Genomic DNA, 27,586 nt, shown 5'->3' with positions numbered 1-27,586 from the left:
GCCCATGCATCAGTTGAATCCTGTTAAGCCTTTCAGATACATCTCTTACAGAGGTCAGGTCAGGTTTTCTTTGAGCAAATCTGAAAGCCTTTTTTTTTTTTTAATTGATAAGTAGATGCGCTTATGTCAACCAACGTAGCAATTTTTAAAGGTGTTGTTTTTGAAAACATAGTCATTCTGAGGACTAAGCAATTTAAAGTGTTTTAACATTATGCCAGCACATACTGATTCACCATTAAACTTGCTTAAGAAACGTAAGTTACACAAAGTAGAATTTAGCTGAAGGACAGAAGATAAGCGGCATACTAGCCATACCTGTTATAAACTGTAGAAAAATTCTATCTCTAACATAATTGGAGTTCAGGTTTGCTGAGAATATGTTTCTGTAAGATTTGTTCATTAAGAAGGCCACTGCCCGTTAGTCCCTATTCCCATGGCACACAGCACGTCATTAGGCCCTATTCCCGTATCAAAAGAACACGGTTCCACCATTTAGTTCAAAGGGGACAGCACTGTGTACAGCTTCCCGTGAGCACTGGCCCTTTTATCAAGAACCAAATTCTCCAGGCAGGCAAGATGACCCTGCGAAACAACTACTTGCAAAGAGCAGCATTATCTACTTCAGAAACAACTGTGATGGCGTCTTTGCTGGGTAAATGTACTGTCTGTCTGAAACAGCAGAGCTTGCAGTGTCTGTCTCTATAAACATGTCCAATTGCTGAGAGTTAACTCGGGACCTGAAGGAGGGTTACAGGTTACAATGTGTGCAGAACGCCACAGCCCAGATGCACAGAGCTTTCCCTGACTCCCTGAGAGTGCAGAGCGTGCTCTCACTGGGGAGTGCTACTTCACATCCCCAGAACCTATGCTAGAGAAAATGACTCCCCAAAATTTTCCTCTTACCTCTATATAGGTGCCATGGCATGTGCACACATGCGCACACACACATACACGCACACACATAGAGCACACATATATGCACGTCATACATACAGGCATGCATACACACGCCACACATGCACATAATGTCATACAGCATACACTCTCACACATACACACACACACCATACATGCAGGCACATGTCATACATGCATACATACATACATACACACGTGTCATACATGCACATGCCACATACATGTCATACATCTATACATACTCACACACCATACATACACACGTCATACATATATACCTACACACACCATACACACACCACACATCATTCATACACACATACACACACACACACACCACACATCATTCATACACACATACACACACACACACACCACACATCATTCATACACACATACACACACACACACCACACATCATTCATACACACATACACACACACACACCACACATCATTCATACACACATACACACACACACACCACACATCATTCATACACACATACACACACACACCACACATCATTCATACACACATACACACACACACACACCACACATCATTCATACACACATACACACCACACACCACAACATCATTCATACACACATACACACACACACACCACACATCATTCATACACACAGACACACACACACCACACATCATTCATACACACACACACACACACACCACACATCATTCATACATACATACACACACACCACACATCATTCATACACACACACACACACACACACACCACACATCATTCATACACACACACACACCACACATCATTCATACATACACACACACACACCACACATCATTCATACACACACACACACACACACCACACATCATTCATACACACACACACACACACCACACATCATTCATACACACATACACACACACACACCACACATCATTCATACATACACACACACACACCACACATCATTCATACACACACACACACACACACCACACATCATTCATACACACATACACACACACACACCACACATCATTCATACACACATACACACACACACACCACACATCATTCATACACACACACACACACACATCATTCATACACACATACACACACACACACCACACATCATTCATACACACACACACACACACACACCACACATCATTCATACATACACACACACACACCACACATCATTCATACATACACACACACACCCAACATCATTCATACACACACACACACACACACCACACATCATTCATAACACATACACACACACACACCACACATCATCATACACACACACACACACACAAACACCACACATCATTCATACACACATACACACACACACACACACATCATTTCATACACACATACACACACCACCACACATCATACATACATACACACACACAACCACACATCAATTCATACACACATACACACACACACCACACATCATTCATACACACATACACACACACACACCACACATCATTCATACACACATACACACACACACACACCACACATCATTCATACACACATACACACACACACACCACACATCATTCATACACACACACACACACACACACCACACATCATACATACATACATACACACACACACACCACACATCATTCATACACACATACACACACACACACACACACATCATTCATACACACATACACACACACACACACCACACATCATACATACATACATACACACACACACACCACACATCATTCATACATACATACAACACACACCAACACACATCATTCATACACACACACACACACACACACACATCATTCATACACACATACACACACACACACACCACACATCATTCATACATACATACACACACACACACCACACATCATTCATACATACATACACACACACACACACACACATCATTCATACACACATACACACACACACACCACACATCATTCATACATACACACACACACACACACCACACATCATACATACACACATACACACACACACCACACATCATTCATACACACATACACACACACACACACCACACATCATTCATACATACACACACACACACACACACACATCATACATACACACATACACACACACACACACATCATTCATACACACATACACACACACACACCACACATCATTCATACATACACACACACACAACACACATCATCATACACACATACAACACACACCACACATCATTCATACATACACACACACACACACACACACATCATTCATACACACATACACACACACACACCACACATCATTCATACACACACACACACACACACACCACACATCATTCATACACACATACACACACACACACACCACACATCATTCATACACACATACACACACACACCACACATCATACATACATACACACACACACACCACACATCATTCATACAACACTACACACACACACACCACAACATCATTCATACACACATACACACACACACACCACAACATCATTCATACACAACATACACACACACACACACCACACATCATTCATACACACATACACACACACACACCACACATCATTCATACACACACACACACACACACACACCACACATCATTCATACATACATACACACACACACACCACACATCATTCATACACCATACACACACACACACACACATCATTCATACACACATACACACAACACACACACCACACATCATTCATACATACATACACACACACACACCACACATCATTCATACATACATACACACACACACACACAACATCATTCAGACACACATACACACACACACACCACACATCATTCATACATACATACACACACACCACACATCATTCATACACACATACACACACACACACACACATCATTCATACACACATACACACACACACACACCACACATCATACATACATACACACACACACACACACACATCATTCATACACACATACACACACACACACACCACACATCATTCATACACACATACACACACACACACCACACATCATTCATACACACATACACACACACACACCACACATCATTCATACACACACACACACACACACACCACACATCATACATACATACATACACACACACACACCACACATCATTCATACACACATACACACACACACCACACATCATTCATACATACATACACACACACACACCACACATCATTCATACACACATACACACACACACACACCACACATCATTCATACATACATACACACACACACACCACACATCATTCATACACACATACACACACACACACCACACATCATTCATACATACATACATACATACACACCACACATCATTCATACACACATACACACACACACACACCACACATCATTCATACATACATACACACACACACACCACACATCATTCATACACACATACAACACACACACACCACACATCATTCATACATACATACACACACCACACCACACATCATACATACATACATACACACACACACACCAACATCATTCATACCACATACACACACACAACACACCACAATCATTCATACATACATACACACACACACACCACACATCATTCATACACACATACACACACACCACCACACATCATTCATACATACATACATACATACACACACACATCGCATACACACATACACACACACACACACACATCATTCATACACACATACACACACACACACACACACATCATACATACACACATACACACACACACACACCACACATCATTCATACATACATACACACACACACCACACATCATTCATACACACATACACACACACACACCACACATCATTCATACACACATACACACACACACCACACATCATTCATACATACATACACACACACACACCACACATCATTCATACACACATACACACACACACACACCACACATCATTCATACATACATACACACACACACACCACACATCATTCATACACACATACACACACACACACCACACATCATTCATTCATACATACACACACACACACACAGTCATACTTTTTAATTATAAACAAACAGGATGATTTAAACCTGGCCAAACTAGAAACTTGCTGGCACAGGAAATGCGGCCTGCCACCAGCTGGCAGGGAGAGCAGAGGAGCACCTACTAATTAAACTGGACAAAAATCAACCCACTGACACACTAGAAAAAAAGCCAAACATATTTTAAGAAAGTTTTGTGGTAGATTTTTAGAAAGCAATGATTTGTGAATTTTTCTTACTTTGTGGAACATAAAATATTTCCAAAATGTGAGTGAGCATCAATGTTGAGTCTTTGCAGGCGGAGGATAGAAGATGGGGCCATCTTCACAGACCATCATGCCATGTGGAGAAGCCCCCATGGCCAGCCAGGCTGCCTGCCCAGATGACAGCTGCTCACCTGGCTCAGTACAGTTTCGCAGATGGAAGTCCTCCTTGGTGAAGCACAGCTCTATCTGTCCAACGATTTGTACCTTCTCTCCCTAAATGCAGAAAGTGTCAGACAATTCAGAATCCAGGAACCATGAGTCTTATCAGCCTGGGGATCACGAAACAACCAAAACCTCAGACTCTGAGCAAAGGCTCTTCATATGGGAGGAGCCTGGGTGGAGCCTTGTCTCTCACAGTCACCTAGGGCTCAGCTCTGCTAGCCTGGTTCTCAGCCTGGAGAAAAAGTGACTATAAAGATACACACTGGTGCCGGCAAATCTCTGTGAGTTCGAGGCCAGCCTGGTCTACAAAGTGAGTGCAGGACAGCCAAGGCTACACAGAGAAACCCTGTCTTAAAAAACTCAAACAAACAAACAAAAACACTGACCCAAGTGTGCCCATCGCACACACATGGAGACCCTGACAAAGCAAATGTCAAGATAATAGTTCCCGATGGCCAAAAGAATCTTAATGTTTTATTTATAAGCTGGGGGGAAAACTACACGTTTGTCTAGAAATTAGACAGTAAAACTGCAATTAAAGTGATTAAGAGTAGAAGGACATGGAGAGGCAGGTAGATCTCTCAATGTTGGGGACCAGCCTGGTCTACACAGACAGTTCCAGGACAGCCAGCTATAGAATAGAGAAACCCTGACTCAAAGACAAAAATGAAAAACAAAACCAAACAAATGAACAGACAAAATAAAATAAAAATCTTAGAAATTTAGCAATGTTTAACTTAGAGCTATATCTGTTCCTCCCTTCCTCCTTGCCCTCCTCCCCTCCCCTCCCCTCCCCTCCTCCCCTCCCCTCCCCTGCCCTCCTCCCCTCCCCTCCCCTCCTCTTCTCCCCTCCTCTTCTCCCCTCCCCTCCCCTGCCCTCCTCCCCTTTCCTCTCTCCCAACACAATATTCTCATTAGAGTGAAGTGGAATAAAAACAAAGCCTGTGGTGCTCTATAAATCTAGTCTTTGAGCCAAACAACTGCCATCTTGGTGAATACAGCTGGGCCACTTGCAAACGATCATCCCATCTGGGTTCCTTAACTGTCTGCACACCTTCATTGAGGGACAGGAGGGTCAAGTGACCCTCATCTACATATCCAGCTGTTTCCTGTCTCCTGTGGTGGTAACTAACTGCGCGTGGTCTCCAGAGGGGCTTGAGTATATAGGCAGACTAGAAGGCTCCATCTGTGTGGCTATGGAAGCCTGCATCCCTGCTGGCAGAAGACATTCTGTTGTCAGCTTTTGGGAGAGGAGCGCCCACGGCCCTGCAGGTCATCCCTCACCTGTACTCTGTAACTACCTTCAGTAAACTCATGGGTTCCCCGGAGTGAATCTGGTGGAGGAATCACACCTCAGTATGTTGCTGAGACCTCAGGAGTGGAAGCAAATGTTTATGTCTCCCAGAAGGAATTTTAGTAACATGAGTTACCTCAAAACATCCACGTGCCTGCACACACTTGCCTGTACACATACACACACAGACGATGTGTCCAAGTGCAACTCTGTCTCAGAAACTCCAGAGTGGAGACAAAACTATCAGGAAAGTAAAATCATCTTTTCCATAGAAAGAAACAGGGTGACAAAGGCACGTCTCACCTGTTCAGGCAGAAGGCACTGGACCTTCGGCACCACGCCATAGATTCTGGTAAGTGCATCTTTGAAATCTGCAAGCTGGTATTAAACAAAACATTAGCAATGAGTTTCAACAGGAGAACTCACACAGACTCACTTGATTTTTTTTTTTTTTTTTTTTTTTAAGCTTGATGTCCTGGATTCGTCGCTGAGGGACAAGTCACTGCTAACTAACCCACTTGGGCTCTACCCAGGAGGCCCAAGCGTCCCCAACAGCCTGTCTGCCCCCTGCTCCACCTTCCTCTTCACTAGGCAGCTCTTCGCCATCTCCAGCCCAGCCTCTTCCCGCTAGGCCGCCTTACCTACAGCCATCCTTACCAGACTGATGGTTGGGATCCCCAAAGGTTCCCCCAGGCCTGCTCCCTCTCTCAAAGCTCTGCATGCAGCTCACCTTCGCTGCAGTGGGCACTACCTCCATCACAGGGGAAAAGGCCCTAAGAGCACCCACCCCCATCAATCAGCTACAGAATTACACCCTGTGTGCTGCGAACTCCTCCATCATAGGGTAAGCACCCATCCCCCACCAAGCTCCACTCGGAGCTCCCTCCGCTTCCTCTCCTCTCCTCCCAGGGTATCTGCAGTCCTCTATGGCTTCTGTCACAGACGCGTGTCTACCCACACCTGCCTCACCCTCTGCCGAGCACTCTGCTGTGGACCTTGGCAGCACCTGCTCTACAGCACACTTGTATTCCCTGCTGCTGCTCATCGGCCTCTCGAGTCACACTGTCCGCACCATTCTCCTTACTCCTCCCCAGACTCAGACAAGCTGTGAGCTACACTTCAGCCACCAATTTCTGGGAAGTGCCTGGTCACCAGATCCTCCCAGGGGCCCCATAGAGCACACAGGTGGACACAGCCTTGGATGCTGGGTGCAAAGGAGACAGCCTGCTGTTATGTCAAACGCTTTGGGATCAGAAGCTTCGCCAAGTCCCTGTCCTGGATTCCTGCCACCTTCCCAAGTGCACCAGGCAACTCGGCTGTAGGAACACTTGCCTTCCCATCACCGCCGTTCCCATCATCCCTGAACACCAAGCCAGGCGGACCTGGAGAGCCCCTTCCACTTCTCAGCTTAAGCAGGAGTCCAGATGAGTCTGGGGGAGCCCTACAAACCCCAACCCTTTGGTTGCTCAGAAGGGTCTCACCTAATTTGCAGCCAAAGCTCCTCCTCCCTCAAGCCCAGGCTCCAACTTCCTGCTCTCCTGGGAAAGCGAACACCCTCCTGCAGACAGAGCTGCCAGGTTACTTCACACACCATCAGCAAGACAGGGGAACTGCAGGAGAACAGCTGCCCTTGAGCTCTTTTAAAGCTCTCCTGGAAGTCCAGGGAGTACTTTAGCTTTGTAGGTGACACATCTCTCAGTGGCAAACAGAAGACAGGCAATCCAGAATTGAAGGCCTCTACATTGCACATGTCCTTCGTAGGCAACAAGATGGGACATTATTCCCTGTGTCATGTAGTTTGCTTCCCCTCCAGCATGGCATTGGATGTACTCCACCTGTGCGGAACCCCAGGGGCCCTACTGCTTGGCAGAACCATGAGTCTGTGCCTCCAAGTCAGTGGTCTAAGCAGCCTACAGTATGTGCACACATGCAAACACAAACTGCTCCAGCGCAACCTATTTCAGGAAGGTTTGCGCTGGGTCACTTTAAAGCCCAAGTGCAGCTCACAAGATGAGCGGATCCTGCCAAATGCCCCCAGTGGCAAACACTACATGCTAGATAGAAGACTAAAAGGTAAGACTTACCTGGTAGTAATTGATGGATGGCTTGATCCCAAATTTTAGCAGTACACTAAAATAAAATGTGAAAGCCATTACGACAGTGTGGGTCTATAATGGCCCAGGACTAAGGGGGGGGGGGGGAGGAGAGTTTCCAGCCCAGGGACCTCATATTAGGATGGAAGGCATTGGCTCCCCCTCCCAACATGGTGTCATCAACCGGTTCCCCCACCATCAGCCCCAGTAAGAATGCACTACCCTGACAGTTGTCAGGCCTCACTCTTTGTTTGACCTTATAAGGTTTTCCCCCTGGACCCCTACAGCCCCTGAGTATGCAGATGAAGCATCTTCCAACACCCTGCCCTGGCCAGTGGTGCAAACCACACAAGCCTTACCCAGAGACCCCGCCCACCTCCCCAGGGGCATAAAGACCCCTTTTCCCCCAATAAACTGAAGTGTGTGTGTGTGTGTGTGTGTGTGTGTGTGTGTGTGTGTGTACTGTTTGCCTGCACACTCACTGCCAACCAAGGCCCTGCACTGCACCCACATGGCCCAGCTAAGCTTGCATCCCTCCATCCCAGTCCAGTGCACAGAGGGCTGGCTACCCCTAGCGGGAGAAGCGGACACAGCGCCATGACAGTAGTTATACTTCGTCCTTTCCATTGGAGTTCACAGTGAAAATAAGACGCTTCTGAAAGAGAATGTCTTTTCTGACTTCTGGCGATAAATGCAAGGAGGCAGCTCCTAGCCGCTTCTTCCCTGGCCTGGGCACATGCTACCCACGCAGGCCCTCTCCAGCATCTGAAGCTGCACACGGTACCCCACACCACCCTACCCACAACAATACACCCTGAGCAAGCTACTGCAGGACAGCTGATCCTGCCTCGTGTGACTCTAGACTTATCCTTAGGAACTACATTGGCCAGATCATCAAAGGATTTAACTGTGTATTACCTAGCAGCCTGTCAGAGCTTCTCATGACAAACACAGACACCAAAGGCACACTGTAAAGGGCGCCAGACCACTCATTCTGAAGGAATTCTCTAAGGTCCCACCAAAACATCCTGGGTGAGTCTAGATTTGAGGCTGCAAGCCTTTCTGAGTGCTGGCTTGACATCAGTCTGTGGCAGCAGGGAACAAGCAGGAAAGAGGAGGCAGGAACAGTCCCTGAAATGTCCTCAAATGCCCCCAAATCCACATAAGTGTGCTGCTGCCTGCCCTGGCCATCAGTATATAATCAGCTTAGGAGTCCAAGCTTTATAAGTTACAGCTTTAGTACCTTGGATAAACTGAACTGAACATATTACAGTTTTTGGCCCAGCTTCTTTTACTGTTTTTTATGGCATCACTGGAAAGTGCTGCTTACACCTGTGGTCACAGACTACCACCTGCTGCAGGTATCCCAGGAAACAAAGACAAAGACGGGCCAACCTATGTCATGTCCCCTTCTGAGTAAAGCCAGCTGGGTGCCAGCCCACGCGGGCACTTGCAGGTGCTCTGACAACTGGCTGCCTTTGCACTAGGACGAGAGTAAACATGACCTACAGTTTATGGTTACCTTGTTTATAGCTTACGAAACAGACAGGATTCTACATGTCTCTTGGGGAAAGTGGGGAGCATAACCCTTCTTCCACGAGTGTCCTTTGTCACCTTAAGCCAGCGTTGCCTCCAGTTAGTGGCCTCTGGGATGACCGGCTGACAACCAGGTGAGTGGCTGTGGCCCTATACAGCGAGTGATTCAAGGGTTAAGGCTCTGTACGTGTCTGTGACAAGAAACTACTTGGCTTCAAAGGCTGCAAATAGAAGCTACTTAAGTTACTTAGGCCATTTTCAACTCTCAGCAAGAGCTATTCGTATGGCTACCAGGCTGGGCCAGTCTCACCAGCAGAAGCTCTCTGTGGGCCTATCTGTCAGCCTCTGTGGAAGGGCGGCCTCTCTTCAGCTGCGGCCCTCCTGTGCTACAGAAGCGCATGATGGACCTTCCTGAAGTGAGCCCTCGCCTGGGTGCCTAGGTTTCTGTGTCAGGGTTTCCAAAGGTTTTATCCTTACTGCAAGAGAATACTGTATTCTCAGAAAACCCCACAGGCTAAGTAAACTATATACACAACTCACAGTGCTGAGGGTCTGATACACACCACATATCACTGATATGTAACTCCTAGCGTATATACCTAATAATGAAGATGTTTGTTTGTTTTATTTTGTTTTGAGACAGGGTCTCACTGTGTAGTTCAGGTTGATCGGAAACTTGCTATGCAGAGCAGGCTGGACTCAAACTTACAGACCCACCCGCCTCTGCCTCCAAAATGCTGGGATTAAAGGTGTATGCCACCATTACATAGCCTAATAATGCAAAATTAGAAAATACAAAATGAACTTCAAAATCTCAACACTGCCCATCCATTCATTCTATCTCACAGAGAAAATATCTAAACAGATTTTCTAGCCAAACTGTCCAATGTATGTCAGAAAGGATTAGGAGGCCTCTGCAGCCCTGCGTTTTGCCGGCTGGTGGCTGTAAGGCATTCACTCACGGGGATTCTTTGAAGTTTACCTCATCCTTCCAAAGGCACCTGCCCCTCCTGTGCCAGTGCCTGATTAATCAATTCAAATCCCAGCTGTCTTTGAGTAAAATGACACAGAAAACAGTCTGTGTGAGATGGTGACACACCATTATGGGCGTGTGGAGACAGAGTGTGTCTAGAGACCCAGTGGAGGGTTATTCATCTTTTCAACAGGCTTAATTCATGAACCTTAAATATGGCTGATGAGCAAAGGATCTTGGGAGGATTATTCTCATCTGAAGGAGAAGTGCTCGGGCTAGAACAAGCTGTACAAAATGACAAGCCATGTGCAGACACTGTAAAATCTTTCATTGTTGGCAGACACTTATTCCTCACATGTCTGGAGGCTGGAAACTAAGGTCAGAGTTCTTGTGTCTGGTGAGCTCTCCTATGTCCTTACGTGGGGAGGGTTAACCATCTCTCGCTCCCCAGTGTCTGCTGTAAAGAAAACTAATCCCCACAGGCGTGCGCCACCCATCTGGGGATGAAGATTTCAATCTACAAACACGGGAGGTCATCTCCATTCAGGCCAGTGCAGGCTGAGCTCCCTGCTGATGTCCTCCTCACTCTCTCACAGGTCACTGGCTTAGCACATGCAGTCACAACAAGACACATTTAAGAGCCAGCAAGAGGGCACAGCAGGTAACAGTGCTTGCCACAACACCCAGAACCCATGTAAAGGTGGAAAAAGAGAACCATCTCCACAAAGGTACGCACAATGTGGTACATGCATTAAACATACACATGTACACGTGTGCACACATGTAATGATAAATAAATAATAAATTCAAAATATAAATAAGAAGCACTTAATGCGCTTGGCACAACAGAAATGACTAGATGAAAAGGGTCAGGCCACTACTGCCACTGCAGGGCACGTTGCTCTTACACACTGTCTCAGTGTGGTAACTGCCCAGGTCCAGAACTGCAGTCAAGGCAGGCAGTAAAAGCCTACACGGCTGTGGCTCATTTCTAGGACTTAAAGAGCCCTTGTCCTCCACCCTCCCACTGTTCAGGGAACAACTACAACCAGATACAAATATCTGTTGATGGTCGGTATCTCCAGGAAAATAATCTTAAGGCAGCAACTTTTTCAGAGTTATAGCATGCCTGTGAGGCTTCACTTCCCTGGGGCTGATTCACTGATGACAAGTCAGCACCATGAGGCAGCCACGGCCTGCACACCCTGTGGTCATAATCTAGAGCGAGCAAAGATCTTCCCAGGAGTGAGCTCACCACACCACTCTCAGAGAGCACATACTGGAGGCTGTCAGCAGGAGGGCTCTGCGCTCACTCCCAGAGGCCTGGACTCCGGTCAATGGCAAAAGGCCTGCAGTGAGATGTGTACCCACCTGTTGAGGTCAAGCTGCTTATACAGATCCAGGCTCTTCCCAAAGTACTTCTTCTCAGAATTGAGGGCATCCACCTGGGCCGCACAGGTGCCATGTTTATCCCATTCATGTTTCCTGTGAGGTTTACAGTAACAATGCTCAGACAAGACCTCGGAACAGAGCTGCCACATGCACTGTGCTTGTCACTGCCTACAAAGAGTGGAAGGACAGACACCCCGTGTCTGCTCACCCTTCCCGTGTTTTCTATCACAGATTTCATGTGGGGCACCTCTGCAACCACAGCCTACTCAAACAACAACTAATTAACTGAGAAGTAGGAACATGTCACTGTTGAGACACCCGCCATGTCACACAATCATGTGTTGTCCTCTGTAGAGCCGGCACATAAGCCAGGGAATTCCAGAGTGGCACAATCCATGCACAGTTCTACACAAGGACAAAAGTGTCACGGTGGCTTGTCCCCATGGCCACCTGAGCCATTTCCTGTCACCTAACAGCTCTCCTAAGGAACACCACTCACACAGGTATCCTGGTGTCTGCAGTGACAACAAAGAAACCTGGCCAGGCACAGGCAAATGATTAGTAATGACTGTGGTACAAAAACTATGGTGGCTGACGTAGATGGCACTTCCTTACGCTCAATGCTAACAAAGGGGCTTTGTTGTTCTGTGTTCCCTGGATCGGTTGGTTTGGTTTTTGAGACAAGGTCTTGCTATGTCACTCAAGCTAGCCCTGACTGTCATCTTCCTGCTTTGGCCTCCTGAATGCTATGATTAAATTTCATAAACATTTTTGCATTCTTTACTGTTTTATAGAATTCTGCAAGGGGAAACAGTACTGCTAGTTTATGAGCAAGGAAATTCTGGCCTCTACTAGTTCCAACACACAAAGACAGACAGACCCCTCCAGACACACACACACAATTTTTTTAAAAAGACATTCTATAGGCTAAAACGACTCAACAGTTAAGAATGCATGCTGCATGGCTGAGTTCCCTGCACTCATGTGGCAGCTCACATTATCCACATGTCCAGCTCCGAAGGATCTGGCATTCTCTTCTGACCTCCCTGGGTACCAGGTACACACACACACACACACACACACACACGGTACACATAAAAGTATGCACACACACATGAGTAAGCGAGTAAGTAAGTGAGTGACTTTTTAAAGGGAAACTGTACTTTTAACTGGGGCTTTAAAGTTGTCTAAGAGCACCCTTCGCCCTGACCGCTGGACTGTAGTGAAGCCTCAAGGAGGCTCAGGTTGTAGAGGAAACACAGCAGCAAGATCCCCAAAGCACAGACACTAATCACGAGTCATGTGTGGGAAGTCTGACGTTTTAACATCCAACTTTAAAATGGAAGCAAACCAGTCTGCCATTAATAAAAGCCAAAAGTGAATTCCTATCTCGCCCATACTGCTTGGTTAAATGTGTGGACTCAGTGTACAGAGAGCTGCCTCACCTGTGATGACTTACTTCCTGCCGGTTGACTGAATTCCGACTGCCTCGGGCATAGTGTGCACCTGGAATCCTACTTTACATAATACTGCTATGGCTTGGTTCTGGAGTATTCTGGCCCCTGGCCTGGTCCCTAGTCCCTAGCCTGTGAGGTAAAATCATAGCCATGTGGCCTTGTGGAAAGGATTGTAAGCTTTGTCACAGGTGAACGCAATCTTGGCGGGCTTTGCCCTTGGACACACCAAGGATACACCCTGAGATTAACCTTGAGATAGACTGGGTGGAGCCATCCTGGGCCTAGAATTCAGGAAGGGGACTTAGGGACTCTACCTGGACTATTGTGTTTCTAATCGACCCTCAATGGGAGAGGGAGACCGCCCCTTACATGTGAGAAACAGGCAGGCAGCGAGGACAGAGAAGAACAACAGGTTCAGACTGGGCTTGAGCGCACATGGATAGGGAAGAGGATCAGCGAACAGGCCAGACCAGCGTGCAGGCGAGAGACACCTAGGGACCCGTCCCGTGGAACCGATACAATAAGGTTCATTCTTTTTCCCTTTAACCTTTTTTCCCTTTTGTAAGCTAGTTGGGTTGTATAACAAAGTTTTAATTGTTAAGAAACAGAGCCAACATGGCCCCTGAGAAGGATTCAGAGATACCCTCTTCCTGAGTTTGTTTGCATTCCCTTCCTGCCCTGAGGTGAGCTGCCTCCTCTGTATGTGCCACTGGGTGATGTAATCACTGGCCCAAAGCCAACAGGACCAGAGACTCAAACCTCTGACAAGTTTGGCTTCCCATTGGCTGTTTCAGGGTGTTTGTTCAGTTACAGACACTGCAGCTCATCATTCCCAGAGCATTACAGTGAGAAGGACATAAGGAGTTTTCGTCCTCCCTTACTTCAGTTCGTTACACCCATTAACTAAGCTGAAATCCTTCCTAGAACACAGGCTGGGACAGACAAGTTCAAGGCTTGCCTGGCCTACAAAGTTAAGCTAGCCTAAGCAACTTAGTGAGCAGCTTTCTCAGAATTCAAAACAATATGGGAGTCAAACATCCAGTGCGTGGGACAACCCAGATTCAAGCCAGGAAGCTATTCTCTTCTGCTGTTTATCTAAGAGCCTGGAAGAGCTCGCCCTCAGGAGAACGTCGCTCCACACCGCCACCAGGACGGGTGTGTCCTTCACAGCCTGCTGCTTTTAAAAAGTTCTACACAGAAATGTTTCCATGTTAAATTAAGATATCTGGAAAATATTGTTGGCTGTAATGTGAAATAATAAATTTTATTATTGGAAGATGTAGAAAAAATTGCCTTCAAGTTGGGAAAAACAAAGCAATGCTTTCAAACAACTGCGCTAATTCTGGGCTCAGCTACAGCTGACCTGGAAGACTGACCCTGTGAGAGTGTCGCCTTTCCTCTGACCCAGGTCACCACGAGCCTGAAGGCAGGCTCCCTCTTCGTGTGTGTCTGATCCATACTGGTTTTTAAACATGCAAGCATCTGATTTAGTTAAATTTCAGGGTTAGGACTTTTAAATGAAGCAAAGGACAGAAGAGCAATAGACTAGAAAACAAGCCCACTGTGTACATCCACCTGGCCTCGTCTTAGCCCACCAGAGAGAGGCATTCGGGGGTGCACCAGAGAGAGGCATTCGGGGGTGCACCAGAGAGAGGCATTCGGGGGTGCACCAGAGAGAGGCATTCGAAGAGGTGCACCAGAGAGAGGCATTCGGGGGTGCACCAGAGAGAGGCATTCGGGGGGTGCACCAGTGAGAGGCATTCGGGGGGTGCACCAGAGAGAGGCATTCGAAGAGGTGCACCAGAGAGAGGCATTCGGGGGTGCACCAGAGAGAGGCATTCGGGGGTGCACCAGAGAGAGGCATTCGAAGAGGTGCACCAGAGAGAGGCATTCGGGGGTGCACCAGAGAGAGGCATTCGGGGGGTGCACCAGTGAGAGGCATTCGGGGGGTGCACCAGAGAGAGGCATTCGAAGAGGTGCACCAGAGAGAGGCATTCGGGGGTGCACCAGAGAGAGGCATTCGGGGGTGCACCAGAGAGAGGCATTCGGGGGTGCACCAGAGAGAGGCATTCGGGGGGTACACCAGAGAGAGGCATTCGGGGGGTGCACCAGAGAGAGGCATTCGGGGTGCACCAGAGAGAGGCATTTGGGGGGTGCACCAGAGAGAGGCATTCGGAGGGGTGCACCAGAGAGAGGCATTCGGAGGGGTGCACCAGAGAGAGGCATTCGGGGGGTGCACCAGAGAGAGGCATTCAGGGGGTGCACCAGAGAGAGGCATTCGGGGGGGCACCAGAGAGAGGCATTCGGAGGGGTGCACCAGAGAGAGGCATTCGGAGAGGTGCACTAGAATCATTTCTTGACAAAGGCAGTGCTCAACCTCTAGAGTCAGGGCCTCTCATGTGTTCTTTGGGCCTCCTATAAGCTGCTCCCAGAACACAATTAAACTCTTACACTATGTTAAATATACATATGGCTGGCCAGGCGTGGTGGCGCACGCCTTTAATCGCAGCACTCAGGAGGCAGAGGCAGGTGGATCACTGTAAGTTCGAGGCCAGCCTGGTCTACAGACAGAGTCCAGGACAGCCAAGGCCACACAGAGAAACTCTGTCTCAAAACAAAAACAAAAAAACCCATATGGCCAAAAGAAACTCAGACTTACCAGAACTGGGTGCGGTTGGAAGATGGGTGAATTATATCAGGCCAGTAAATCTTCATGTCTCGCAATAGGTCCTATACATAATTTAAACAAAAAGTTTACCTAAGACCTAACAAACTCAGAACTTCTAAGCAAATTTAACAAACCAATATACTAAACAAAAAGCATTCAAGCTCCGACAATTCAAGTGAGCAAAACTATTTTGTGCTTTTTTGGCATGAAGCACATTAAAGCCGCACCACTGCAGTGGAAACACAAGTTCTTACAAAAGGCTGAGAAAGAAATGAAGAGAAGGGGTCTGCAACCACAGAACACACATGGAGCTGTAAGTGTCCTGCAGTTAGCGAAAGCAGCCTGAAACAGCTATGCACTGTACAACTCCAGCCGCAAGGCATTCTGGGAGAGGCACCATGAGATCCACGCCTGTCTCAGGTGTCAGGACTGACAAGAGAAGGTCAGGAGTGAACACGGGACTTGAGGGCAGCAATGCCTCCCCGAAGGACACCTGCCCTCCTGATTCGTCAAGACCCATAAAACCACAACACAAGATACAAACCCTAATGCAGGCTGTGGGCCTCAGTTAATAATATGGGATCGATACTGGCCTCCCTGTCTGTCCCGTGTGAGCCAGCCCCGCCTTCTCCTTTCCAGTGCTGCCTGACCGACTTGTCACTTTCATGTGCCTCCTCACCTGCCACTTCCCTCATCCTGGCTTCGGCCCCGGTCAGATGTCAGGGGATAACCTTGAGCAATGATGTGACCTACAGACAAACCAGGGCTCTTCCCTGCTGGAGAGACACTACACAGAATACCAGGCCTTTCTGAGAAGTGGCGGGGCATGGCGACTCCAGGCCTGCTGGGCCCGGCTTCTCTGGATCTCCCTCGGGCTATCTAACCCACCATAAGCACCACTCAAGCCGACCCTTCTGCTGGCCTCCTCTTCACGGCTCCCTTCTCCATAGCTGAGGCGACTCGCAGTGCAGTGAGCACTAAACAGCGTTTTACATTCTCTATAGACACTGAATGACTTCGCTTTTAAAGGAAAATGTACCTTATTAAGTTACAGTGATGTACTATCGGGCTTAGCCTCACTCTCTACTTTTACCTCATCATCTGTCTCCTGGAGGACCTGGCCTGGATTCTTAAGAAACAAGGGAAGCCTGAAGTTGTCTGTGCAGAGTTTGTATATGCCACCGGCAAACTTGCGTATCTCACCAAAGTGTGGAAGGACAGAACCAGCTCAGTGATGCTTCAGATGAGAGCCAGTGTGTGCACACTCAGACACTCAGTAAAGAGCCAGTGTGTGCACACTCAGACACTCAGTAAAGAGCCAGTGTGTGCACACTCAGACACTCAGTAAAGAGCCAGTGTGTGCATACTCACTCAGTAAAGAGCCAGTGTGTGCACACTCAGACACTCAGTAAAGAGCCAGTGTGTGCACACTCAGACACTCAGTAAAGAGCCAGTGTGTGCACACTCATTCAGTAAAGAGCCAGTGTGTGCACACTCAGATACTCAGTAAAGAGCCAGTGTGTGCACACTCAGACACTCAGTAAAGAGCCAGTGTGTGCACACTCAGACACTCAGCAAAGAGCCAGTGTGTGCACACTCAGATACTCAGTAAAGAGCCAGTGTGTACACACTCATTCAGTAAAGAGCCAGTGTGTGCACACTCATTCAGTAAAGAGCCAGTGTGTGCACACTCAGACACTCAGTAAAGAGCCAGTGTGTGCACACTCAGACACTCAGTAAAGAGCCAGTGTGTGCACACTCAGACACTCAGTAAAGAGCCAGTGTGTGCACACTCATTCAGTAAAGAGCCAGTGTGTGCACACTCAGACACTCAGTAAAGAGCAGTCATTCCTGTCACCCCACAACAGAATGGACGGCTCTCTAGCATTCACCTGCCATGGCCTCTATGCCACCCCGGTCACCCCGCCGTATGACCAAGCAGGAATTGTTGGGGACCCTTAAGGAAAGATGAGGAGTGGGTTCAACACACCCTGTGAACCCCAAGAGCACTTCTGTTAAGTCTCTCGTATGCTCACAACTTATCCCCGACTGAGGAACTCTGACCCTGAAGAGGCCTATCATTTCCTCCTTGCTCTGAGTTCCCACTTAGAAACTCACACATCTACAGCCAGAACCGACCAACCTTGGGCACCACGCCCCTCCTCTGCAAGCCACACTTGTCTGGAAATGTTCCACGGTAGCCTGCTTTCACTCAACTAAGCCAGAGGCCCAGGGTAAGGACTAATGAGGGCTGACAGGTAAGCATCAGGGTCTGCGCAGCTGGGACAGCTCTGCTCCCACCTCAGCTTGCTCCTGAGAGCTTACTCTGGCTTGGGACAAGGAAGAAAAAGGTTGATTTTTCTCTTTTTTGAGTTTATGGAGTTGCTGAAGATCAGAGTAATTTCTAAACAAACCCAGGGGCTCGGTCCCAGCGAATTCATTCCTGAGCCTGCAGTTTTAAACACGACTTTGAAGGTGCACTTTTGAAGGAAGAGTTCATCTACTTCAACATTCTACTACAACAAAGGTATAACAAGGGCTGGAGAGGTGGCTCAGTGGTTAAGAGCACTGTCTGCTCTTCCAGAGGTCCTGAGTTCAATTCCCAGTAACCACATGGTGGCTCACAACCATCTAGAGTGAGATCTGGTGCCCTCTTCTGGTGTGCAGGCATACATGCAGGATACTGTATACACAATAGATAAATCTTTTTTTTAAAAAAAGTATAACAAAAAGATTAATACCTTAATCTCATCCAAGTTAAAGTGCCAGGATTGGTTACAATCTTCTGCTCTATCGGGCCTTGAAATACAAAGTTTAAGGAAAAGAAGAAATATTACTCTCATTTAGGAAGCCTTAAAAAAGACACTAGAAAGTTCCTTCATTAAAATCTGTGAAAGAGATGTTCTACTCAGGAGCTCCTTACTGCACTGGAGCTGGTCTCCAAGCACTGGTTCTCGGCAAGCACTCAGGTTGCCTTCGAATGGAGTCAAATCCGCCCAGGAAGAAGACAAATAGGCTGGACTGTCAGTAGAGGGAGCAGTGCGGCACTCTGGGCTGAGTCTCAGCTCCCTCCTGGCAGAGGATCTTAGGGTGTGTGGGCCATGGCCACTGTGAGGGTGGCACACTAATACGCACACTTCAATTCCACAGCATATGCAGAGATAAAGGACTATAACTCAAGAGGAGCAGACAGGCAAGGCGGGGAGCTGGCTGCTTGTAAGGCGTGGTGCAAAGCAGGTGATTTGTCTACTTAACTGCTGATCTAACACCTTAGCCTTAAATATTTATTTATAATTGGCCCCAAGAACAAAGAAAGGACCCAAGATCCTTATTTATCTTTGATAAGGGGGGCTGGAAAGAGTCTCAGTGGTTTAGAGCATTGGCCTCTCTTCCAGAGGACCTGTGTTAAACTCCCAGCACCCACACGGTGGTTCACAGTGCCTGTAACTCCAGTCCCGGGGTAATGCCCACTTCTGGCCGCTGCAAGTGTCAGGTACACACATGGCACACAGACACACATGCAAGTAAAACATTCATACACATGAGATTAAAAAAAAAAAAAATATATATATATATATATATATATATATATATATGGCTGAATAAACTTCCACCAAGAGTAATGGGTCTCATTACAGTGACCAGACTCAAGCCAGCCTTCCCCAACTGCTGTCTCATTGGCTTTACTGCATTAGGTGCTTGCCATAGTCCATGTATTGTCCAATAATCCAGAGAGTCTCGGCAACTGCTGACTTCCTAGGGGAAAAGCACAGAAGGTGACTGGTTATTGAAATATTTATCAATTCCATTTCCTTTTAACATACATCAACTGGACACAGGCACACTACTAACAGAAAGTAAGCCCAGTGCAGGGCTATCCTAGCATCGCACTCACGAGGAAATGCTGCATGGAGCTTTCCAGGTCAGCCCTCAGACCACTGAGCTGACAGACCATCAGGTAGCTAGTTTTGCTCTTTCCACTCATTCACAGACACAAATATACACATTTACCCACGAACAGTCATGTGTAAGGACATCCTGTACCCTGTGACTCTCAAGCCTGCTCTGGGACCAGACCCAAACATGTCAGTAAAGCAGAAAGTGCTGAACACTTGAAGCCAACAAGTGAGTGAAAATAGGAGTACATTCTTGACTTCAAATACAATGATAAAATCAGAGATAAAAATCTTAAAACCTTAGTAAGTAAAACCTCTTGGGGTCCTCCAAATGGCTTCGCTGGGATACAAATTTTTCCACAGTAAATGATGAGAGAAGTAAATATCCTTGGACTATCAGATTGGATGAAACAGAACAGAACTCAGGACAGACAGACACATACACACGCACACACTCCAGTACAAGCACACCAGTAACTAGGCAAATACGACAGTCGGACCCAGTGACTACAGGCAGACATTAAGCCCCTCGTGCCCAGACACCTCCCCACCACGCAGCCTCTGTCTATGGGCGGTCTAAAGAAGAGAGTCCAGTTCAGGTGCCTGGGTCACAGGTGACAGCCACCTGCCGCAGAACGACTGGATGGCGAGAGACTGGGGTACCAGGCCATATACTATACCTCAGCCAACACCCCAGCCCCTTCCTTAAGGAAAGCTCATTTCCCGTGGGCTCACTGTGCCTGAGGAGCAAAGCAGGCACTGCAAGGTCTTTGCAGAGCTCCATGGTCTACCCTGCTTTTATGGAGCTGACTCAGACAAGAGACTTCTTCTTCAGTCAGCAAACACTTGGGTCTCAAAGTGTCTCTTGATGTCAGTCTATCTCATCAGACTTGGGGGAGTGGGGGGGGGATGGGGGACATGGTGGGGGGGAACGGGAGGCACGGCGGGGGGGGGGGGGGGAGACAGACAAGGGACAGCACTTGCTGCTAGGGAAGGGCACACTGAGGCAAGAGCTTCCCCAGCACTGTGGGGCCACAGCTTGAAATAAATTGCTCAGAGGTGACGTTCTTATAGTGACAGATTTTCTTTTGTGAATTGGATTCCTAAAGACTTAAGGCAGGAAGGCACTTCCATGCGTAGCTACACTGCCTAGGGACTACACACCCAAATTTCCTCAGACAGGCCAGACCGGCCTGCTGCCTCCTAAGGGCAGCTCCTCTCCTGCTGGCCTGAGGCAGAGCTTTCTTTTCACGTGGGTTTTGCAAGAAGGAGTCAAGGTTTCTAGCCATCCCTGCTCTGAGAAGAGCCAATGGGATCCTAGTCACCTAAAGCCCTCACGTCCTCTGCCTCCCTTACACACCTTCTCACTCCACCCCACAGCAGAGACAGGGAGCCGCCCCTGTGTGATGTAACAAGGCTGCTGCTATAAGCTTTATCTGTCAACAGACAATTAAGACAAGGGAAGTGAAAAGGGAAATCCCCACTACTCCAAGCTCAGAGGAACAAAAAGCAGGAGGTTTCCAGCCCAGCAAGATGACCAAACCATATCAAAGTGGCTAGATGTTTGTACCCTGCATATTTAGGAGGCCTCAAATTTGTTTCATTTTGTTTTTCAAGACAGGGTTTCTCTGGGTAGCCTTGGCTGTCCTGGAGCTTGCTCTGTAAACCAGGCTGGCCTCGAACTCACAGACATCCGCCTGCCTCTGCCTCCTGAGTGCTGGGATTAAAGGCGTGCGCCACCACCGCCCGGCTTCAAATTTTAATCTCAAACAGGTTTTCAGGAAAACTATCAATGAAACTAGTGCCCTGTCAGCGATGGGACACAACACTTCAGGTTTCATGTATCAAACCCCAGGAGCGGGTTTATAAACCACCCACAAGGATGAGCCCCCAGCTGGCGTCACTCCTGCAGAAGGACCCTGACAGCCTAAAAGGACACGAGGCATGAAACAAGACACAGACATGCAGAGGGGTACCAGCCTTGAGGGGCAAAGGTACCATGGCTACTAAGGAGAACAGAGAAGGAGAAGGAGGGCAAGATGAGTACCAAGCAGAACAGCGGTGGCAGCAGGCAAAGGCCTTCCCCCAGATTCTGCTCTGGGGATGCATTTGAATAAAACTCAGTACAGGCCTAATGAAGGTAGAGCCATGGTCCCCAAAAGCATCTCTCTGTCCAAAATCGCCTACACACGAACACAACTGGATCTCAAAATAGAGTCTTTAAGGGTATAAAAAAAGTAAGAGGAGACCCTAGTATATCAGGCTTGGCCCAAAATCCGATTACTGTTGTCCTGAGAGAGATACTAAGTGTAGTAATTTGAACAAGATTGGCTCCTCCAGGCTCATGTATCTGAATACTTGGTTCCCAGCTGGTGGAACTCTTTGGGAAGGAGTAGGGTGTGTGGCCTTATTGGGGTTAGGCCCATGCCATGCCTGGTACCTCTCTCTAACTCCTGTTTCTATCTCAAGACGTGAGTTCTCAGCTGGTGCTCCTGCAGCATGTCTGCCAGCCACCATGCCCCCTTTCCCTCCCCTTGCCCCCAACACCCCAATCAATGCTGGTCATGGACTCTAAGCCTCTGAAACTCCAAGTTCTAAATAAACTCTTGCTTCTATGAGTTGCCTTGCTATGGTGTCTTCTTATAGCAACAGACAGGTGACGGAGACACCATGTGAAGAGGGCAGACACTGAAGTAGTACATGGACGTGAGCAGGACCCCAAGGACTGTCACCTCTACAGTAGGAGCCAGGCAAGAGGATAAAACAAGTGCTCCCAAGAAGCACTAGTCCAGTTCTGAGAGAGAATGACCTTCCAATGTTCTAAGTCACACCACTGGAAAGTTTGGGACAGCCACCCTCAGAATCCATCACATGGTCCTCGTCTGCAAATCACGTCAGGCGGTCCAGTTATATGACAGCCACTGCACAGATTTAATAACCCCTGGCATACAAGGCGGACACCCAGGCATACCAAGCCACTCATTCAGGCTCACTGGATCAAAAGGGCGGCCAAAACAGAGCTCACCTTACATACTGTCGGGGGCCAGTGCTGGGTCAAAATCAGTTTCTTCCACTGGTGGCTGCCACTGTTAAAAGGACAAATTTATTTTTCAAGAATGCTTTAAGGTGACAAAAATTCACCCATCCAATCAGCCACTCTTTCAATGTGGAGAGTCTATGGGACTAGACATACTTCACCAGAAACAAAGTCCCCCACCTCCTGAGGTACATCCCACAGAGGGAGACATGTATAGCATGGTGGCTCACATGTGTAAGTAAGACAGAATACAAACACAACGTAAGAGGACAGGTGGGCAGCCAGGAAGCATGGCTGTACTGCTGAGGGGAAGTAACTGAGCCACATGCTGCCCTTTTCAGGATGCTCAGGTAGTTTATGAACACAGACTCATACTCCCTCAGCTGTGAACTCCTAAGGCTCTGAAAGTTCACCTTCTCCGTCCAACTCGTATGGCAAAACAAAACATGACCTGAGACAGCACAATCGCACTATCAGCACCCTACTCCGTGGTTAGCGTCACTGACTGCCCTAATTACAGGCTGGACCTTCAGCGACCACTGTGGATATGGATACAGTTACCTAGAGCCCGGCCTGTGTATGCTCCCTGGGCACGTGCATCATCCATAGCCTAGCCTGGGTAAGCGGCCTTGTTACATGTTACCTGGACCATACACAGCACGAATGCCAAACTGCTCATGTTACAAGTCTACGAACCGAAGTTCTCCCAACCCAGAGACTTCACAGAGGGACTGTGGAGCTGTGCTGCGGTTGTCCCCAATGTGTTTAAGGAGGCGGAGTTTGAGCAACAATAGGAGCTTTAAGAATTGGGACCCCAAAAAAATAAAAAATAAAAAAAGAATTGGGACCCATGGGGCTCATCGGGCCACTGGTGGTTAATGCCCTTGGACAAAATTATATAGTTCTCCTAGGATCCTGGCTAGACCTCCTGACAACTGCCCTGGAAGCCTAAACGATGAAGAAAGCCCCCCTCTACCTAAAAGAAAGAGCACGCCGTGAGACCCAGGCTGAAGAAAGTTAAAGCCCCAGCCACCTCTAGTGCAGAAACTTTATTTGCAAAGGTTCACACTGAGCCTGAGAGGTTAAACATGCTCAGGAAGGTAGAACAGCAGGGCTTACACTAAAACACAACCAAACTATCTCTATCTGTAATTCAGAAAAATAGAAGGTGCATCAGTTTAATCAGAGGCAGCAAGCCTCGCCTAGAGGCTCAGCAACATAAGGGATTCACCTGGCCTTGGGGCTTAAGTCAATTCCACACCTAACATGATGTCAGCGGCATACATTAGGCTGGCCATAGGAGAACTTCACACTGCAGAGCCTTAGCTAACGCTCACGGCTCCAAGTGCTTTCAGATGCTCTCTCCTACTATCACCGTAGGACTCCAAGCTCGCGCTCTCTCTCTCTCTCTCTCTCTCTCTCTCTCTCTTCTCTCTCTCTCTCTCTCTCTCTCTCTCTCTCTCTCTCTCTCTCTCTCTCTCTCTCTCACACACACACACACACACACACACACACACACACACACACACACACACACACACACACACCCGAATGCCACGCCATGCCACAGTGACTGCAAATAAATAGGAAAGCAAAGAAACGCAACTGGGTTTCAGTTTTCTCTGGGAACAAAATTCTTCTTTTTCAGTAAGTAAACCTTAACATTTCCGCTCCAGTGGCGTAAATACCAAAACCTACTAATTGACTGCTACGCAGAGGAGGGGGAAACGTCAAATGTGTTTAGGGATTAATCTGACAGAACCGAAGTGGAGATTATCAGGGATAGCCCGTGTGTCCCAGAAAGAACTAAGGTGCGCGGGAGAGCGCGGGGCCTGAGATGAAAAACTTTAAAATAGGAGGAAGGGCAACCTTCGTCTAGAAACCAGCCTCCAGCCCCGCCGGCCCGCTCTCCACCGCGCCTGCGCTCACCTCCACAGCGGGCCCGCCCCGCACAGGCAGCACAGCGCCAGACCCCAGCCGAGCACGGAGAGCCAGCCCGGGAGCGCGCCGCGAGCCTCCGCCGTCGCCATCGCGCTGCCCATGGCTCCACAGCCTCCCAGCGGCCTTTGCGCACGCCGGGTCTAACCGGACTCCACAGTCGTTTCACCAAAGATTTCCGCCGGGCAGCAGCTTTCCTCGGGATAGCCCCGAAGCCACGCCCCAGAGCCCAGGAGGACACGCCCCCATGCCCATAGCCCAGGCGGACACGCCCCCATGCCATAGCCCAGGCGGACACGCCCCCATGCCCATAGCCCAGGAGGACACGCCCCCACGCCCCATAGCCCAGGCGGACACGCCCCCATGCCCATAGCCCAGGAGGACACGCCCCCACGCCCCATAGCCCAGGCGGACACGCCCCCATGCCCATAGCCCAGGAGGACACGCCCCCACGCCCCATAGCCCAGGCGGACACGCCCCCACGCCCCATAGCCCAGGCGGACACGCCCCCATGCCCATAGCCCAGGAGGACACGCCCCAACGCCCTAGCGCCCCAGGCAAACACGCCCCCACGCCTCAGCCCAGAAAGTCTCTGTGCTCCAGTTCCGGAAGCCCTCGGTTCCTGGCACCAGACTGGCACGACTCCCCAAGCCCTGACCCTCCAAAGGGAACACACCCCAAACCCCTTCGGTTCTGACAGACACGCTCCGGCTTCAGATGCCCAAAGTTCTGGGCCCACCTGACAGACACGCCCCCATGCTGCAGCCCCTCTCCTTTAGGAGACACGCCCCCACTGCCCCCCACACCGCAGCCATGCCACGCCCCCCTCCTCACGCCCCCTCCCACCCTCACCCCTGCCACACACACACCTGCACCTGAGGCTCCCTCCTCATACACGCTCGACCCACAGTGCGACCCACAGTGAAGAAAACGCGGGTGAACTTGTAAAACTCTCCTCCAGGCCCAGACCTTGTGGGAATAGCACTACCGTTCAAGTAAAGACCTCATGATCTGGATTACAACCCGCCTCCCGTCGGAAGTGAGGCCCATGCCATTTTGCCTCCATTGTCACTCTGGGAGCTCAGTAAAGCCCAGCTGCAGACTGCACGGGGAGGGCAAACCAGACCACTTCTACTCCACTCTGAGTAGTTTAAGTCTTTGTTTTGCAGTCAGTGTCCAATTCCACACCCCTGGGCAGCACACAGCCAAGGATAGCTATAATGTGGCCCAAAACCATAGCTGACTTAAAACATGATTTTTTTTTAATTAAAAATTAATAATTTCATGATTCCCTAAGATAAGCATTGTGCATAGCAAAGTTGTGTCATACGAACAGGGACCAGCCTCTTAAGAGGGTGAGCCAAAGCCCCTCAGCCTGGGGAGGAAACAGCTTAGCCATGGCTGGGTTCCTTGGTGGTGACAAACTCGGGGAGGGGCAGGAATTGACAGCCACAGCAGTTGGGCTTTTATTCAGGTCACACAGGGGAAGGACAGCTCTATCCATTTCCCAGAGCCCAAGAGTGAGGGGGTTGGTTTTGGAAGATCTGCCCTCAGATGTTAGGAGGCACACCCCTCCACCCCCAACCCTGTCTCCTCTCTTCAGAATTACATACCACCTGCTGTGCTCGCTTCCCTCAGCAAGTGACCTGACAGACATGGGGCTCCTGCTTCCCCCTTCTCTGGCATAGGTCTTTCCAAGACCCTATACTTTATTTTGTGTTAGTAGCTTTTCCAAGTGGGTTGGTGTTGGTTTTTTAGACAGAGTCTCAGTTTGTAATCTCAGGCTGACCTGGAATATACCATGTAGACCAGACACCTCACTCTCACAGACGTCTGCTTG

The 27,586-nt window shown here is 48.5% G+C and overlaps 2 protein-coding genes across 2 annotated transcripts in view; one reads left to right on the top strand and one right to left on the bottom strand.

Moving 5' to 3' along the window:
• The window catches only part of Mpc1 (mitochondrial pyruvate carrier 1), a 363,284-nt gene that overhangs the window by 196,247 nt on the left and 139,451 nt on the right, over positions 1–27,586 (top strand). The window lies entirely within an intron of this gene.
• Positions 5,201–25,941, bottom strand: Rnaset2 (ribonuclease T2). Its single transcript, XM_051164209.1, has 9 exons — positions 25,738–25,941; positions 23,797–23,857; positions 20,579–20,631; positions 19,617–19,674; positions 16,867–16,937; positions 12,730–12,843; positions 8,841–8,886; positions 7,060–7,134; positions 5,201–5,513 (listed from the first exon to the last, which is right to left on the bottom strand). The coding sequence occupies exons 1-9, from the start codon at positions 25,848–25,850 to the stop codon at positions 5,313–5,315; spliced, it is 792 nt and encodes a 263-aa protein (XP_051020166.1). The 5' UTR covers positions 25,851–25,941; the 3' UTR covers positions 5,201–5,312.

Source organism: Acomys russatus, chromosome 21, assembly GCF_903995435.1.
Source record: "Acomys russatus chromosome 21, mAcoRus1.1, whole genome shotgun sequence".
In the NCBI taxonomy this organism is placed as follows: domain Eukaryota; kingdom Metazoa; phylum Chordata; class Mammalia; order Rodentia; family Muridae; genus Acomys; species Acomys russatus.
Note: the sequence above shows the minus strand (reverse complement) of the source record. Positions and strands in the feature narration are given on the sequence as shown.